The sequence below is a fragment of the Chanodichthys erythropterus genome, chromosome 11, assembly GCF_024489055.1.
Source record: "Chanodichthys erythropterus isolate Z2021 chromosome 11, ASM2448905v1, whole genome shotgun sequence".
Classification (NCBI taxonomy): Eukaryota; Metazoa; Chordata; class Actinopteri; order Cypriniformes; family Xenocyprididae; genus Chanodichthys; species Chanodichthys erythropterus.
Window position 1 is genome coordinate 57,169,673 of NC_090231.1, and position 20,430 is coordinate 57,190,102.

The following is a 20,430-nucleotide window of genomic DNA, read 5'->3' on the forward strand; positions in this document are numbered from 1 at the left end:
AATAATAATAATAAAATTAAGTTCACAGTTATCTGATGTTGGTTAATGGTCACATGACATGCAGGTAACAAAAAATATTTTTTTAATATGTTATGATTTAATTACTTAAAAGCTTTTCATTAAACGAATGAACTTCAGTCTGGGAAACCCTGACGTAGTTTAATATTTTATGCAGTAGAATATATTTTCTTTCTCTTCATATTTTATCAAAATGATACAGGATTATCCTGTTCAAATCAGTGAGTGTGTTTACATGAACCCTCATAATGCGATTATAATGGGATTTTTGCAATATTGCGCTTAAACTTTACCTCATGTAAATGCAATACTTCGATTAAAGTAATGCGATTAAGCTCATAATCGTAGTAAGCATAATCGCATTAAACTAGGTGTTTGTAATCGCAATAAACAGGCATGGAAAACGCCTTATTCCCACTCTGATCGAAGTGCGCATGTGATGCCGTGTGTCATTCATACAACTTCATGAATGAAGTCCGTGACATTATTCTGAAGTTTTCTCTTCTCCAAAAACTCGCTGCGGAATCTCTGCTCCGTATCTTCATCTGGACGGCACCAGCGTTAGCAACCCATGTTCATCACGCGGCCAAATAATATCCAGTACGTCCATAAAAATGTATTTTGAATTTGATGTGTGTAGATTAAAACAGTGGCCGGTAACATGCATACTGTATGCCTATCTGAGTGTGGAATAACCATACTTACTAGTGAATAATGAAAACTGCATGTAAACTGGAGTGAAGAGTTGTAAAACATCTTGCTGCGATTAAGACCTTACTCTGATTATGAGATATATTCACATTATTGGTGCACGTGTAAATGTAGGAATCTAAAAGTAATCAGATTAGATTAAATGTGTAATGTAATGGATCACGTTACTAACTACACTTTTTGTCATGAAATTTGGACTCAGTAACGGACTACAATTTGTAAGTAATCTACCCAGCACTTGTAGTTACACACTGAATCTGTAGTCTTGTAGGTATTTAAGTTAGTACATAGTAGCTAAAGCCAAGTAATATAAAGTGTGACTGAAAAGGCAATGCAATACAACCAACTCTGTGAAAACAATCTGTCCAAGATGGTGGAGAAAGTAATAGAAATGCTGGTTATATTTTGTAATTAATTCGTTACTACTACCATTAAGTTACTAACATCAGATATAAGTGTCCCAAATGACGGACTGTACACTATGTACTCTAGGTTATTTATTTACACTTCATTTTAAAGTGCCATAGTTACAGTGTAATTACATAGATAAGTACTGAATACATGTAGTAACTGTAGAGTTATTTGCTTGTAATTATGTATTATTTACTGTTATTGCTATAGTAAGTGCATTTAACTCATAACTATGACACATTAAAATAAAGTGATATTTTGTCATCCAACATTTCGGCGCCTTTTCCTCTCTGCAACAAAGTGCATGAGGTCTCCGACATACCACACTTTGCTTCATCCGGGTATTTGAAACGCATTTACTCTTTGCGTTTGCGTCTTAAGAGTATTTTTGAAAATATTAATGAAATGATAAACAACCAAGACGGAATCAGAATGAAATTTGTGACCATTTCATCATGCACTGTATGGCACGATTCAGTAAACAACCGTAATCGGATCGAATCATTGTTAGAGCAAATATTTACTCTCCTACTAAGTAACATCATTCCACAAGAGGAAGATAATACATGTGTGACTCAGCCCAGTGAAATTCCAGCTATTGTTCTGGGTTCTGTTAAATCAATTACAGGTGGAGAAACTGATTTCTTGTGCACATTGTAGCCACAGATTCATTGGTTTCTGCATTGAACTGCTCTGTTTCTTTTCTATAGCTGGTGGCCTTAGATGTAGACCGCTTTAAGGAGGAAGAGGAGAACCTGGTCAAATTCCAGAAGCGCTTGAGAGAGCTGTCAGAGCAGCTTTACAAAAACGTAAGCACATGACGCCAGTTCCTTCAGGTGTTTAAACTCCAGTGGTTATATTCTCTGTCCTTTGGTTTTGCCAAGTTTTCTCCCCTTCACACACTTGATGCGTTTTATTAAGAACTCTTTCAGAGACTGTTTCTTTATTTTACAAATAAAGACTGAATTGTACTTTTGATGAATATGTAGTGAATGATGTACACGGCCATGTTGAGATCACATGAACTGTCAAATACTGAGCAGTGTGTCTTGATTACACTCTGTGATTGGAAACTTTCACTCACAGAATAAAATAAACATAAATGACTGAAAATAGCACATTTACATAATGGAGATTGTTGTACTCAGCTCTTCATGAGTGATGGTGATTTTTTTCCAAATTTTATAAAAAACAAAAAGGCGCTGAGCCGGAAAACATCTCTAAATCCTGAATTTCAACAGTTGTGTTGTCATGCATTCTGTAGGAGAACCCGAACCCCCACATGGCTTTCCAGAAAGTGCCTCGTCCCAGCGAGGGCTCGCACCTGCGGGTACACGTGGTTCCCTTTCCCTTGTTGGAGGAGGAGAGGGTGGAGGAGTTGATACAGGAGGGCCTGGCCAAGCAGCACACCGCCCCCATCATTACCCGTCCAGAGAAGAAGTGTGTGGTGCCCGCCGGACCCCCTGTGGGTGAGTGACGGGTTCATTACACAGCTCATCCTCCGCATCATATATATATATGAATCGGTAAGATTTTAATGTTTTTAAAAGAAGTTTCATCTGCTCACCAAGGCTGCATTTATTTAATTAAAAATACAGTAAAATCATTAATATTGTGAAATATTATTACATTTAAAATAACTGTTTTCTATTTGAAACTGTAATTTATTTCTGTGATCAAAGCTGTATTTTCAGCATCATTACTCCAGTCTTCAGTGTCACATGATCCTTCAGAAATCATTCTAATATGCTGATCTGCTGCTCAAGAAACATTTATTGTGTACAGATGTACAAAATATTTGTGTACTATTTTTTTTTTTCAGGATTATTTTATGAATAGAGTTTATTTGAAATATAATCTTTTGTTGCATTTTAAATGTCTTTACTGCCACTTTTGAGTGATTTAATGCATCCTTTCCTGAAAAAAAAGTACACAACTATTTTCAACATTGAAAATAATCATAAATGTTTCTTTAGCAGCAGATCAGCATATTAGAATGATTTCTGAAGGATCATGTGACACTGAAGACTGGAGTAACGATGCTGAAAATTCAGCTTTTCCAACACAGAAATAAATTACATTTTATATTATATTCCAATAGAAAACAGTTATTTTAAATTATAATAATATTTCACAATATTACCGTTTTTACTGTATTTTTAATTAAATAAATGCAATCTTGGTGAGCAGACAAAACTTATTTTAAAAGTATTAAAAATCTTACCGATCCAAACTTTTGAACAGTAGTGTGTGTGTGTGTGTGTGTGTGTGTGTGTGTGTGTGTGTATATATATATATATATATATATATATATATATATATATATATATATATATATATATATATATATATATATATATATATATATATATATACGTTATGTTTGAGTTTGAGTTACTTTGCTGTTAAAATCCAACAAGCCTAATGATTCAATGGACCGTTCATAAAGAGAAACATTTACTTCACTCCTGAATGAATCAGCCGTTTGAACGAATCGATTGAATGAATGAATGAATCATTAACACATTTACCACCACCTACTGGTAGTTTTCAGTTTCTTATTTACAGTAAAATTTCAATAAAAAAAATAATTTCATACAACCATGTAAAGATGTTGTGAAATTCATTTGACAGGTTAAAATTAGTTAAAGTCAGCATGAAACAAGTTTAATTTTGGTTGAAAATGATGAAAACAGAACATTATTATAGAAAAAAAAAAAAGAATGATGCAAATGAATGCATTTGGAAAATGAATAGGTTCAGGTTTGATTTTTGATTTTGACTTTAAATATTAGGGCTACTGCAGTTCAAACCCTGATCAAACTCACCTACCTGTATGTTTGTAGTATCTCTGAGGATCTTGGGTCCCTCCATGGCTGGATTTGAGGAACCCTGATTTACTGTTTAGCACACAAAAAATGTTGTAAACCTCTGATTTACATATTTGTTAAGTAATAAGCATAATGTACAGTCACTGATCACTAATGTAAAATAAACCTTGACAGGGTGATCATGATCCTGGTGCAAACCAGAAGGTCTTGTATCATCCTAAAGGAGGCTATTTTAGTCATATAAGCGGTTTATTTCAATACTTATTGACTTACATTGGTGTCTTTTATTTTTCCACACTTATTGTTCCAGTGATTTGGCACTCGACACACGACCTCTTCATTTGTTATTTGTTCTTATCTTTTACGCAGTATCTATCCTTGGCAAGGCCAGCTCGGTTTTTAACAGCGCTCGTAGACTGGAGGTGGTCCGGACGTGCATCGGCTTCATCTTCGACAACAAGACTCTGGAGACAGAGAAGGTGATGCAATCATTTCTGTGATGACAGAAGGATTAAACCCACATATTCTCTTGCGCATCTGGAAAAAGACAGCATGCAGATTAGCTCGCATTAGCGATGCCGTTCATAGCACGATAAGCAAAGCTCTCCAGCTGCAAGTCGTACAAGCGTAGGAGGAAAGGGGTGAACAAACAGTCACACATATTCTTCTAATTTCCCTGCCCTTATCACTAATCCTAATATTATTCTAACATTAACCGAGACTGGTGTTTGTCTAAAGCATCTTAACATATTTTCAGTCTAAATAACTTTGTGCAAATTACCTGAAGCAAAGGAAATTTGCTCACAGGGGATGTTTGGAGCCTGCCATCATTTGTGATCCATCCCCAGTGTGTTTGCGTTGGAATGGTAGCCAGCTACCTGCACACATTGAGTTTAAATTGTAGGTTATACAATGCAAGCTTGCATCCCTTTACAGTTGTAAAAATGTTGTGCTTCCAGCTTAACGGCTTCTGTGAGCCAGTAAAGACATCACCTCCACACAACCTCGGCCCGAGTAAACCTGAGCGGAGGGTGCTGCCTCCGTCTAGACGTAAAATCTCATCAATAACAACCATGCTGGAATTTTAACTATGGGTCAGAGGTCAACCGGCTGGATTTAGCTGGAATGATTGTGGCCTTTGCATGCATATATTCAAGCAAACCACTTCTGCATCCAGATGAGGGCGGCCCAGTCTTTTTAGGTGAATGGTACGTGATGAAAAAGCATATGTTTCAGTAATGCCTTGACACTGCTGTTTCTTCAGACGCTCCCTGCGGCTCTTCGGGCCCTGAAAGGCAAAGCAGCACGCCAGTGTCTGACCGAAGAGCTCAGCCACCATGTCCGGCAGAACCGTGCCATTCTGGACCACCAGCAGTTTGATCATATTGTTCGCATGATGAACTGCGCTCTACAGGTGGGTTTCAGTATTTCCAGAATTTATTACCACAGCGACCTTAAAATAAAAAGCACCAGAGCAGCCAATCAAGTAATATGATATATCCTGCCAGAGATCCAGATCACAAAATACAGAAATACTGCAACACACAATATATAATATACTGTGTGTGTATATATATTTTAAATATTAAATATTTGCAAAATATTGACGGGTATTAAGGTGGAATAGGAGACAATACTGTAACAATGAAAAAGATTCACACTTTAATTTGAAAGACTTATTCACAAAAGAGTGTTATTGTAATGAAAGTTATCATGGGGAAAAACTGCGATATAGAATTTTTTAATATTATCTCATAATTAGGCTGCTGTTACTTTTAGGGATGGGCATTTTTCCAAAATATTGTATTTGAATATTTGGGCTCGTAAAAAACGAATATTCGTTTATTTAAATTACCTTAAACAAGAAGGACTTTAATTCATCAAGAATTTGTAACCATTTCTGAACAAGGTTACGATCAGGCAATATACACAACAAGCTTGTGTTATATCTTAAGGTTTTCTTTTAGATTAAAGCATTAATCAATTTGTGCAAACAAAAAAAAATATAAAGAACAAAAGCATTTAAGCTCAAGCAGCGCGAACGAGAAAAACGCTAATAAAGCAGACGGTGGCAGTTATCGTACAAAACGTAATGTACATAATACACTCGAGACAGTAGCCTGCATGGTTATCGTTTTCATATTGTTTCACATGTTTATGTTGAGAAAAACAATAATATTATCCATATTATTGCGCTGACAGAAGTTGCAGAAACAAGATAACGATAATACATAACGGTGTGCTAAGCTACGTTTCTAACAGTAGCACTTTGTGTTTTCTGTTCGTAAATATAAAGGAAGCATATGTCTCAAAATCAGATAAGTTATCTTCTTGGCTCACTTTGGGTATATCTGCGCTTAGCCTACCTGTCGTGAATGCCGTGGTGGTCTTTCCTCATTTCATGTGCTTTCTCAATATGGTGGTGATATTATGATAACTCGGTTTCATTAATTAATTTGATCAAAAGTAATTCCATTGTGTAAGATCATTTTCATCCAAGTAATTCCAAACTTCGTGAGGCAGATGACAATATTATGTGACGATCAAATTCAATAAACTTGTTAAACACGCTCCACAGCGCCACCCGGTGCATTTAGTTATAACTGCGAGGTTTAGTGCTCAGGATTTATCATGGATTCATTGCATTTACGGCCAGGAAAGCAACGTAGTAAAATTTTTATTTTTCGAATATTAATTACAGAACAAATATTCGAATATTCTACTATTTGTGCACACCTCTAGTTACTTTAAAGGTGATGATACACGGGGCAACTTTTTGAGCAATGTTGCCGAGCAACGTTGCTTGGGCACTTTCCCACGGAGAATGAGCAACAAATGTATATCTGGATACGTTAGATCGGTCGTGGGCAATTTTTTGAGATCCTCCAATCAGAATGTTAGCAGCCGATCACATGACCGGTTCGGAGATTTCAGAAAAAAATTCAAACAAGATGGCGGCCTCTCAGCGGCAGTGGAGCGGAGAAAAGGAGTGTGAACCTTTATCTTTTTACGCTAGTAAGTTGTCATGCGTCAACCCAAAACAGGGAATTTACCTCATATATTGCTTAAAATACCAACAACTGTCCGAAAGTAATGTATGTATGCTGTAATGAAGCTATTGAATGATTTCAGTTAAATACTAAAAAGACGGAAATATTTCTAAAGTCTCTAGTAGCGTAGGCTGTAGGGCGTTTGACATTTGAATAGTTTTCGATGCGATCGACGCGGGTTCGAAGCCGCCTTTTGCCGAACTCGCTCTTCTCCCTTTTCCTGTCACAAATCAATTCGGAAAGGCATTTATTTTTAATAAAAATGAAGAAAATATTTGAAAAGTTGAAATAAAGTGCCTAACAAGTGTTTATAATAAAGTATTTATTGAGTTAGCAATAGATTTGCTCCTCTCTGATTAGTTGCTGCCAACTGTCTGTTGCCCTAATTAGTTGCCCTGTGTCTCATCAGGTTGCCCGTTGACGGCAACATTGCCCAGCAACATTGCTCAAAAAGTTGCCCCGTGTATCATCACCTTAAGACCTGATGCACGGATCCAATATACTGTTACACATGCGTTTTCTTTCTCAACTGTTTATGTTCACTTAAAATGTAACTGACTGTGTTTACGTGAATGCTCACCAAGACCGGCATTTTGACATTATTTTGTGTGTATTTGACTGTTTAAGCACAATAAGCAGTGAAAAAACAAAATTTAGTACTACGAGGCTGTTTATGTGCACTAGGGACAATACATCAATGCATTGCAAATAAAGAAATGATTCTGGATAGATTCTGATATTTTCCATATGTATCGCGATTCTCTCTCGAATCGGTTCTGAGCTTAGTTTTCAACAGCAGATGGCACTGCATGCTTTAGAAACAGTCAATTCCTTACACACACCACCTTCTATAAAATAATCATTTATAAAGTTTGAAAAGGTTGAAGCGAATTACAAGGGTGTTTGCAGTGGGCTGTTTACATTCATCTCACGTCATAAAAGCATTCTGTGGAGCAAATACATTCTCAGACTCAGCTGAACGCACGAGCGCTCTTCCTCATGAGCATTTGAGTGTCTGCTGTTAAAATCTAAAAAGCATCTGCTGTTAAAAACTAAGCTCAGAATCAATTTGCATTGCATTTGGAAAATACCAGAATCAATCCACGAATCGCGACGCATCCGAAATATTGTCCCAGCCCTAATTTGCACGCACACAAAATCTGCAGGAAATTATGCACAGTACATGCTAATCCCACGTCGAAACGCTATTTCAGTATCAATATGTATCTAAAAATCTATATTTTTGACAACACTACATTGCGCATAGTTTTTATTTATTTCAGATGAATTGATCAATTGAAAAATGTTTAGCCTGTACTATATAAAAATTAAACCAAAGTGTCTAGTAGTAATGACTGCGTTACATGCCACTTCTGAAATACACCCACATTTGGCAGATTGACAGGTGTTAATGTCAAACCCTGTATATATACATTTTTCAATTGTAGTCTTTTAAAAAGGCATCAGAAATAAGTGCAATGTAGTGTTGTCAAACATATTGATTTTTCAATACACATCGATACTGAAATATCTGAAACGCTTTCAATACTCCTTTTCGACAGAATAGACACACAATACCAGCTGCTCTTTCTCTCTCTCATCTTTCCGACAGAGAGTCGACACACAAACCCATCTCCCCTCACTCACTCGTTTAATTTGCTCCGGATGAATATTGTTGGTGTTACAGGGCTTGAATTTCGGTGTGGGATTGAGTGTATAGCGCATAATTTTACTCATTCCTGCAGATTTTGTGCTCAAACCCAAAGTGTGCACACATAAAGTCACCTCTCGGTATTACTCTTTTTCAATGCTTTTTGTGCTTAAACAGTCAAATACACACAAAATAATGCCAAAATGCTGACCTTGGTGAGTATTCATGTAAACACAGTCCGTTGTTTTAAGTGAACGTAAACAGTTGAGAAAGAAAACGTAACAGTATAATGGATCCGTGCATCAGGTCTTAAAGTGACAGCAGCCTAATAAACCTGCTGCCAAATTATGAGATAATATTAAAAATAACTATATGGCAGTTTTCGGTATTGATGTCAAAATTGTGCCAGTGAAAATGCTGAGTGGAAAACCACTAGCCACAGTGGCTGCTGAGCAAAAAAAGTTAATGTCAAGCCCTGGTCATGCGTGTCGTGGAAAGAGGGTCTTATAATGTATATAAGGATAAACCACAAACTGCCATTTAGGGAAAATCAGCAGCTCTTTGTTCTCCCTTTAAAATACTGCCGACAGGACCTCCTGATAGGATCTATGACGTAAAGTAGGTTATTAATTAAATGCAATGCCTGGAGTCTTTTAAGAAAGGGAACAGCAGATTTAGTGTTAAACAAACATCTCTGACAAGGCAAATCGAAATGGACCTTTTCGTTTGAAAGCTGCAGATTTTCCAGAATTTTTCAGCCAGCACTGTGCCTGCATGACTTATTGCGCTGTTTTATTGCACTGAATGAAATAATACTGCTTTAATAATACTCAGAAAGGTATTGTTGTTCATCACAATTTAGATCATCTTACTGATCTATGGGCACGCAGCTTCCTGTAAGAGGAATGTTTGATTTATACAAAGTTGTTTGAGTTTTGCGTAACTATGTCCTTTTCTTGTCATAGCACTTCATGACTTATTGCGTGTTAGTCCATCACATTCCTTTATAAACTGTCACATTGCCATTAATCTCAGAGCAGAGTAGGGTCCCGCTGGTAGTTCCTTGTGTTTTACAGCTTCACGTCGGTGTGTTCTGGGGATTTTAATGATGCTGTGCTGTTTAAACAGCTAGAGAACTTTTATAGAGTCACTGGACATTCCCAACATACTTTCGGCAAAATAATACAGACCAGCTTGGATGTCAACATCTGCAGCCGAGAAGAGTGGGGTTGTTAGACGAAAAAGTTTTGAAAACACAATTTAAAAAATATCTACATTTAGATACATATATTAAAAACAATGGAGAGAAATATTTTTGTATAGCTGTCATCTGATAGCTAAGCCGTACGCAGGTCTGTAATGTATTGTTTTCCATTGTGAGATGAGATACAGATGTGGAGCAGCTTTCAAAAGATGAAATGCATGTGCTATCAGCTATCAGAGTCAGTTAATCGAGATGAGAGACAGAAACAAGCATGCTGGGCCCAAGCAAGAGGGGTTTCATGTAAACCTCCAGAGACCGTGTCAAGGGCAAAGGTTGTTTGGCACCAGAGGCAACAACATGACATGAAACAGGGATGAAAATGACAAGATATATTATGTAGAAGTCTGAATACCATTGGAGAAAGCAGCACGGATGGTCCATGTGTCCGATTGTCTTTGATCTGCTCTTCCGAACCTGTTGGAATAAATCACCTGCGGAAACGCAGAATCACAGAGTTCTGTTTCTGTTCTGTACAGTTAATGAAAGTAGGGCTGCACAACGATTAATCGCGATTAATCGTTTGCAAAATAAAAGTCTATGTTACGTAATATATGTGTGTGTTGTATATATAAATACATGCATATACATGTATATATTTAAGAAAAAAATTATATTTATATATAAAATATTTATATTTATATGTAATATAAAATATATATAAGTATGTATATTTATTTATACATATAATTTATAATTTATATATATTTTTTAAAATTATGCATGTATGTTTGATTTTTTTTTTTTTTTTTTTCAGTTTAACATTTTTGGGGGGACTCCATTTTCATGGTTAAATTAAAGTTTAGCAATCAAAAGCACATCAAATTAATTGAAATCATGAAACTTATACAATTTAAATTTAAAATTTTAACAAAAATTTCATTTTAGGGCCCTTCTTTTTAAATTGTTTTATTTTTACCAAATTTTATTTAAGCTTTCTGGATTCTATTTTAATTGTTTAATTAAATGTTAATAATCAAAAACATATGACTAATTAATTTAATTCATAAAAACAGCTAAATGTATTATTTTTTTTAGGGCCCTACAATAATATTAAATATAATACAAAATACTAATTAAAAAAAATAATAACAATTTAAAAAAAAAAAATCTGACAATCAAATTAAGGCATAAAATATGAATTTAATTTATCTTTTAATCATATGAAATTAAACAATTATTTGTCAAAAATTGCTGCACAGCAGAGCTTTACTGTTAAAATTAAAAGATGGAAGAAAATGATTATTCCTTAAAAAATAAATAATAATTTAATAATAATTTATTATTATTAGTGTAAGTATTATGATTACTACATTGAAACGTAGCTAAATTCTACTGTACAACAGAAATATATTTCTGTCACAATTTCTTCAAGTTAAACCAAACCTTTATTTTGACGGGTTGCCGTGAAAACCTTTAGTTTCTGTGTTTATGATATGACAATAATTTTTTGCATGTGGCTTCAGTGTGTGTTTGTGGTAAATGAAACCATGTGTCTGAGCCATTCATTCACAGAGACACGCAAAACATGCAGGATTCATATTTAAATAGTTTTTTTGCTGTTTAATATTCACAGACACTAGTCTATATCACAATTTGATTCAAGAGTACTGACTTGCTTTTAATTTATTCAGCAAAAATGTAACAAATTCTGTGACATTCCATGTTATACAGTAAATTCCATTTTTATGACTATTCCGCGATTCTGTCCACATTTTCTGAATTTTGGAAACATTGGGCCTTACATACAATACAATACAATACAATACAATACAATACAATACAATACAATACATTACATTACATTACATTACATTACATTACATTACATTACATTACATTACATTACATTACATTACATTACATTACACTGCACTGCACTGCACTGCACTGCACTGCCCGGTCAAAATAAAAGTCACTGTCTGGATTTAAGTAGGCAAATGCTTAAGAGTCTATGATTGGATCATTATCGCAGTGATTATTATGTTTCTAGCATGTTTTGGAACAGTTCTAACTCTAACTGATGGAGTGTGTAGCTTTTCATGTCTTAAACAACCTTGTAGGAAGACGCAGCAACTTTCAGCATGTTTCCTATAAAAACATCTTTTATATGGCTTCAGAAAGTGACATAAACCACACAAAATCCGATCAGAGCAGAGCAGATTTGATTTCACTGGATTTGTAAAAATCCCAATTTCGTGTGATTTTTGCCATTCTCACACACTGATTCCTATGGATATGCACAAATATCAAACATAGACTGACTGCATGAGGCTTATGTCACCATAAAATAAAGTGTTAGTCAGTTTTTAGAGACTTTAGGAGGAATATTCTCCTCCTCATTGGAAACAGCAGAGATCCTATCAGACACTACCGTACTGTTGGAAACTTTGGTTTTTGTTTTATGTAGGACATAAATCTTCCACCTCAGATGTGGCTGCAGTTCTTCTTGATTTTCTCTGTTGTTTAATTCTCCTGGAGCGTTTGGTATTTGAGATTTGTTGGGGAGCTTACATAAATTTGAGGTTCCTGACAGGTATGCGCTGTTTTCGAAGAACAAAACTCACATTACTGAGCAAATAACGTGACTGCACGTGATAATCTTGCTCACAAGATCAGGGAAAGCATCGCAAGAATTTTTTAATAATCGTCCTGTTGCATTTCATGGTAATGTAGCGCTGCTCTTTGCACTGCTGTATTGTGCAAAGGCAACAAGTGTTATAAAAGATGTCCACATTTTCGGGATAGTTTGTCATGACTCTGTCTCGTGTGTGGCGCCGAGGTCAGTGGATTTGTCTCAGTTGAGCTGTAAGACAAACAAAAATAGCAGATTGCTTGGACACCCTAATTGCTTTCATATTACACTGCGGGCGCTGTCATCACCTTCAACGAAGAGCTACAACAGACAGCAGTGACGCCAGTGATTATTCAACTTATGTTTTTTTGTTTATTACATCTGCGCTAAGAATAGCTGGGGACATAATCGCACAGACACACGCACACTGACTTTTTCAGTGTTTCAGTCAAATTGTGTCACATACTTGTTCTAATTATTTGCTCCGACTGCGAGTGATGCAACAAACTAGAATGTTCCCTTTAAGTCAAGTCGCATTTATTTATAGAGCGCTTTAAACAATACAGACTCAAAGCAGCTTTACATTGGTGTAAATGAAACAAATTCAATTTAAGATGTAAAGCAGTTCTACAGAAGATAATATGCAGCTTAATTGAGTTAAATGTTGTCTAAATTAAATTCAATAAAAGTTTCGTTGTTTCAAAGTTCATCAATTACTAAACGAGTTCAGTTATCATAAGCAGCTCTACAGAAGACAATATTGTCGTTATTCATTTCAATGTTGATTCAGTTCAATAATAGTGTTGATGCCCAATTATCCAGCCCAATTCAGTTTTAATTTTTTTTCTCATCCGATAGCGTAAATATTACTAAAAAATTGAACTTTTGGAACTAAATATTCTACACTGCAAAGTGAACACATCAATTATAGGGAATTTTGCTCTGGAGGAACCCTTTCATAGTTCCTAGAACTATTTGTGGAAGTACCCACTTTTTGCCATGTTTGCACTGCAGGAACTAGGAACTTAGTTCTAGGAACTCCTTTTGGGGAAACTAAATTAGATCCTTCTTCAGAGTAGGATCAAACCCAGCACAATATGATCTCCCAGTGGTGTAAGTGTATGCTGATTGGCTGAACGCACACGAAACGCCAACACTCGTCATTTTTACACACAGGTTATAGCCTATATATTTACTCCACAAACTAACTCTACGAAAATGTGATAGATGGACCTCTCAACCTTTATTCTAAGGAGAAAATCCAACACAACTTTCAGCCAAGCAAAACATGATAACATGAAGACATGCTTTCCTGTAGCTCAGTGGTTAGAGCATGGCACTAGCAATGCCAAGGTCATGGGTTCGATCCCAGGGATTGCACATACTCACAATACTAAAATGTAAAGTAATGCAATGTAAGTCACTTTGGATAAAAGCAAATGCATAAACGTAAATGATAATGTATTTCTGCTCAGCTAGCGACATTGGGCATCAATCACACGGCAAATGCAAATACTTTTGCATATACTGTCTACTTTCTTTGTATAACCGTTCTATCTAATAATGTATTAGACAGGACTATTAAACAGATCATAAACTAATGGAGCTCTGTGTGCTCAAGCTCTGGCGTTCTCAGTGCCATCAAAATAAAAGTCACAACAACAAGCGCAGTAAACGTCACTTCAGAGTTCCTACTGGCGGTGCGAATGCAACCAGGAAAACGGCCCTAGGGGAACATTAGTTCTCGGGGAACCACCCTGGTGGCTAGTTCCTATAACTACCCAGTGCAAAAGCACCTTATGAAATGTGTATTTGATAGTTCAGTGTTCTAGTTTTGTCACACCCGAAACTTTCTTACAGTGTACATGGGGTGTAACATTTATATTTAAATGGCAGAATCTTTATTGTCCCTAGCTTTGTGATTTCACTATGGTCCTCTATGGTATAGCCTGCTTATTGGGCCTAGGGTCCCAGTGAATCTAAGTGACGACTCTGCATTTATTTAGTAAATTAAGGGTATGTTACATGACAATGCTGTACTAAAAACTGAAACGTTTTTCCATAGCGATTCCTGTTCACAAAAATCTGCAAAAAGCAATAAAAATGCTGTATTATTCACGCCAGGCCAGTAGTTCCCGATATCACTTTGTAAAGAAACACTATACGTATGACATTATCATTTTCATAAATTCACGTTTTTTGTAGTTTAAACGGAGGCGATAACGGTATTGTTTTTAAAAAAATTGCACTTTGAAACCAGTAAAAAAATGTGTTTTCAGGCCCTCAAAATGCCGTTGTGTAAATGAACGGTTACAACTAGGTCTGTTAATTAATTATGGTAAAAAATGACGCGTTAAAATGAACGCATTTAAAGGTGCCCTAGAACGTCTTTTTAAAATATGTAATATAAGTCTAAGGTGTCCCCTGAATGTGTTTGTGAAGTTTCAGCTCAAAATACCCCATAGATTTTTTTTTTTTTCATTCATTTTTTAACTGCCTATTTTGGGGCATCATTAACTATGCACCGATATATAGGTTGAGGCCCCTTTAATTCTCGTGCTCCCCACCCACAGAGCTTGCGACAAAGTTCACACAACTAATATAACCCTCAAAATGGATCTTTACAAAGTGTTTGTCATGCAGCATGTCTAATCACGTAAGTATTGTATTTATTTGGATGTTTACATTTGATTCTGAATGAGTTTGATAGTGCTCCGTGGCTAAAGCTAACATTACACACTGTTGGAGAGATTTATAAAGAATGAAGTTGTGTTTATGAATTATACAGACTGCAAGTGTTTAATAATGAAAATAGCGGCAGTCTTGTCTCCGTGAATACAGTAATAAATGATGGTAACTTTAACCACATTTAACAGTACATTAGCAAAATGCTAACGAAACATTTAGAAAGACAATTTACAAATATCACTAAAAATATCATGATATCATGGATCATGTCAGTTATTATCGCTCCATCTGCCATTTTTCACTATTGTTCTTGCTTGCTTACCTAGTCTGATGATTCAGCTGTGCCCAGATCCAGATGTTAATACTGGCTGCCCTTGTCTAATGCCTTGAACATGAGCTGGCATATGCAAATATTGGGGGCGTACATATTAATGATCCCGACTGTTACGTAACAGTCTGTGTTATTTTGAGATTCGCCTGTTCTTCGGAGGTCTTTTAAACAAATGAGATTTATATAAGAAGGAGGAAACAATGGTGTTTGAAACTCACTGTATGTCATTTCCATGTACTGAACTCTTGTTATTTAACTATGCCAAGGTAAATTCAATATTTAATTCTAGGGCACTTTTCCTGCCCCAGACCTACATAGGTCATGTGACACTTCATTAAGTTGACTGATGACAAATATGATGCAGAGCAGCAACTCACTGTGTGATGAAGCCTATAGAATGTTTATAAAATTCAAGATATGGGGCAAAAATGCCACTATTTGAGTTTTTACATCGTATGATATAAGCTATAGCATATGAGTGATATTTTTGTCCCGAACTGCACAAGTGCAAATGTGATACTGATTTTACACAATAGTTCACTAAATAAGAAGTTAATATTATGTTATTTTACACACAGTATTGTCTGTTTTTGCTTAATTTTGTCAACAAAAATATAAAGACAATGCAGGACTGTTCATCTCCGAGCGACACACAGCGGGCGTTTCATTTCTGAATCTACGTTTTGAATAAATAGAGTGAACAAATGATTCAACTGACCATTCATAAAGAGAACCATTTACTTCACTCCTGAATGAATCGGCTGTTTGAATTAATCAAATGAATGAATGAATAAATTAATCATTATGTATTAGAGTATAATTATTATTTTTTTTAATCATATTTCCATATTGTCCATATGTCACCGTCATGGTCCAAAACTAATAAATTCTATGTTGAATCGAATAATATATTTCTTTCTAAAGCTACATTTTGTAATGTCTATTTTACACAATAATGACTTTAAATTATCATTTAGGGGTTATTTCTCAGTCAAATTTGATTAGCAATTAATTATGATGTAATCGCCACATCATGTAATTAATTATATAAAAAATTTGAATGGCTTGCCAGCCCAAGTTGAAACACATAAAAAGTTGTCTGTTTTTAATTAAAAACTGTGTTGTGTAAACGACCCCCTTTCTAAATAGTTGAACAGCAAAGCATCATCATTTTCAAATTATTCAGATTAAAGTTTTAAATTAAAAGAAGCTATATTTCTTTTGTTTTAATAATCATAAAGAAAAGCACCATAAGTACATTAATCAGATTAATTCACAAAAGGTTTAAAGTCCGATTTCTTTTTTATATATCTGTGTAGGAAATCATCAAGATATGGAAATACTTAAAACTTTGTACATCCCATTTGAATTTGTGATGGTAGCAAACACAAAAACGCGCTTGTGACATCCATCCCTACTTCCCTTAATCATCACATTGCTTGTTTAAATTCTAGACCATATTTATTGTTTTTTTTTTGTTTTTTTTCCCTACGTGTTTATTATAGTATGTAGACAATCTAATATTCATCAAAACATGTGAATGATCTCAGGCGTCTGGACTCTGGGTCCATCTGTTTGAGATCGGCGGGTTTGCATAGCGTGCGACAGATGAAGACAGAGCCGTGGTACCACATCCCTCCTTCGCAAAGCTCGCGATCCCATCGGAGCTAGCCTGATTTTACACAACTTCTCGGAAAATCAGAGAGCTGTTAGCACATATTTGTTATGCATTCTTCGGTTGTTTGCTGTTGATGACTGTTTTCATAAAGGACACCTCCCGGTTTTACTTCAGACGTAAGAATGGTGCCGGAGTCAGCGCTCTATCTCGCCAGGAATTAAATGATGGACTTTATCATGTTTAAAACAAGCCTATTAAAAAGCCTAATTTACAGAATCTTGTTTTCTTCTGTGCGTTTTGTCCAGCTGTGGCGAGTTCTGGAGCTGAATGTTGTGCAAGCCCAGCAGAGGTCTGGCATGCTATGAAGTGGAGATGCACTGTGGCATCCCAGTCATTTCCTGTGCCGCAGGGTTACGGGCCAGCTCCGGCCTGCCCTGTCGGCGGGGGGCCCTTGCAAACACTTACTCAGCCTGTCAGTCACACATTTGTTTTATGCTGCACTGGGGGTGAAGGAAGTAGATCAGAGCTTAGCACATCCTTTCTGCGGTGTTTGGAACAACACAGTAAAGCAGTAAAGCAGCCGTTGCTGCTCTGTAATCATTCAATTAAGTCAATAGTTGACCTAAAAATCCTCAAGTCTCTTCATCATTTACCCACTGCATGTCAGTTGAAACCACATGAATTTATTTTGCCTGTGGAACGCAAAAGCACAATGTTCCATGTGTGGTTCTTCCGCACAAAGTTAATGACACTTATAAGGAGATGAGCCATTTATTCTATTTATCATATCTGGTTGAAAAAGAATATTATAATTTATATTTTAAATATTCAAATATTTATAATTATTTAGAATATTGATTTGTATTTAACTTTTAAGTTTGTTATAAGAAAATAAAATATATCTATAATAAAATAAAATCTATAAAAATATAATGTGTGTATATATTATATTGATTAGAGCGTACAGCTAATGAAAGTCCAAAATCCAGTATCTCAAAATATTAGAATATTTACATTTGAGTTTCATTAAATGACCATCCCTACAGTATATACTCCAGGTATCTCTTGTTCTTTGAAACCACACTAATGGGGAAGATTGCTGACTTGGCAATGGTCCAGGAGACAATCACTGACACCCTCCACAAAGAGAGTAAGTCACAGAAGGTCATTACTGAATGTGGTGGCTGTTTACAGAGTGATGTATCAAAGCATATTAAATGCAAAGTTGACTAGAAGGAAGAAATTGTGTAGGCAAAGGTGCACAAGCAACAGGGATGACCACAAGCTTGAGAATACTGTCAAGTAAAGCCAATTCAAACACTTGGGAGAGCTTCACAGTGAGTCAAATGAAGCCGGAGTCAGCGCATCAAGAGTCACCACACTCAGACATCTTCAGGAAAAGGACTACCAAGCCACTTCTGAAACAGAAACAATGTCAGAAGCATCTTACCTGGGCTAAGGAGAAAAAGAACTGGACAGTGAACAGTGGTCGAAAGTCCTCTTTTCAGATAAAAGTAAATTTTGCATTTCATGTTGAAATCATGGTCCCAGAGTCTGAAGGAAGACTGGAGAGGCACAGAATCCAAGCTGCTTGAAGTCTAGTGGGAAGTTTCTGAAGTCAGTAATGATTTGGGGGGCCGTGACATCTGAACCCTAACCGTAACTCTATAATGAGTACATGTGGTTAATTAATATTACTCATAACTTATTTGAGTGATTTCAATGTAACTGTCACCTTAAAATAAAATGTAACCGTTACTTTAAACAGACAATTTAAATTAAGCTAATCGCAATTTCTTTGTATGAAAAATTGCCAGTCAAAATTCATAATCATGACAGCCTTAGGCCGTGTGTCCACCAAAGCGTTTTTTCGCGAGGCTAGCAGATTTTTCTGAATGTTCCGCTTTTTTTTTTTTTTTTTTGCCAGCAGCGTAATGAGGTGCTGAGCTTCTATTTTTTTCTGGTCGTTGAGAGTTGAAGAATGTTAAACTTTGAGTAAAACGCAGTGCTCATCACTGTCACTTTTTATTTAGCCGTGCAATCACGGTGTAGGAGGGGCAGGACAAATGCCACACCGACCAACTGCCACATTCTGCTTGTACAATGATAACAAATGACCATACTAGCATTCCCCCCTAGCATTTTAACCCTATTAAGCAGATTCTTAAAGCACAACTAAGTAACTTTTTTACCATCATAAATAGTTTTCTAAGTCCTTACGATGGTTAATTGACTTGTAGTGGTGTGTTTGAGGCGAGCACTAACCCCCTCTGGCACGTCTATGCCAGAAAACAGCACTTGCAAGTTGAGCTGCATCGACCCGACACAATCTCGCCTCTTGTTCACGTTCACACGAGAGTGACAAAATGCTTTACGGTAATTCAAAAACAATGTATATATTATGACTTTATAAGACAATTTTGAAAATTACCCACCTCCATCGAGATATCTTCTACTGTATTTGCAAAACTACTGCGCTGGTGAGCATTGTAGTCCAGAGCTGTGCTTGAAGTATTTACGACAGTGTGATTCACTGAAGGAACCTGTAGGGGGAGCTTCGCAAATCTTACTGAGTTCTGCTTTAAACACCTCTGATTGGTCATTGTGTTCACAAGCTCAAGCTGTGATTAGCTACAATAATCAACGCTTCAAAAAAATGTTGTAAATAGACATCTTTGATGCTCTTCACCGAGTGCTTACACAGATACACACCGGAGCATTTGAAAGCAGGCATCTAAGAGCATCAAAGATGTATTTTTAAATGTTTTTAAAGCATTGATCATTGCATTGATCAAATTATCAGAGGGAAATGCTTGTATTTGGTACCGACTTGGTACCAAATTCGGTTCTTTTGACAACCCAAGGCACACTGGGGTCTCGCAACATCTATTTTTTAAGTCTAGGTGAACCACCTGCTAACTTCATTTCTTTTCCTCATTTGTCTGCAGTTGTTTTGCCACCGCTCCTCGTGAAGTCTAAAGCTGGAGACCCACTGTGCTAAATTCTTTGTCTTGGAAAAAGCATTCAGTGGGAGATATCTGACTGTGCAGTCAGATGAACTTATGCATTGCTCTGTGAAAGCTGCAGAAACAAATGTCCTGGGAAGTTGTGAAGTGCATCATTCCCATGTTGAGCAAGTGCAGCTTCACTAGGATGCCTTCCCATGAGGCCAGGTAAACAGGAGGAGGCCAAGGGACTTTGGTTTGTCTTAACAAACGATTGAGATAGGATCCACTATGGAAATAAAAGAAACTAGAAAAGTAACTAAAAGCAATGCCTTACAAG

General features: G+C 36.2%; 1 protein-coding gene across 4 annotated transcripts in view; it reads left to right on the forward strand.

Moving 5' to 3' along the window:
* The window catches only part of sbf2 (SET binding factor 2), a 158,649-nt gene that overhangs the window by 69,741 nt on the left and 68,478 nt on the right, over positions 1–20,430 (forward strand). For all 4 annotated transcript variants that reach the window (XM_067400186.1, XM_067400188.1, XM_067400187.1 and 1 more), the window contains 4 exons: positions 1,851–1,949; positions 2,405–2,609; positions 4,341–4,450; positions 5,236–5,385. In XM_067400186.1, the coding sequence (XP_067256287.1) occupies positions 1,851–1,949; positions 2,405–2,609; positions 4,341–4,450; positions 5,236–5,385 (564 nt within the window). The remainder of the gene's footprint in view (positions 1–1,850; positions 1,950–2,404; positions 2,610–4,340; positions 4,451–5,235; positions 5,386–20,430) is intronic.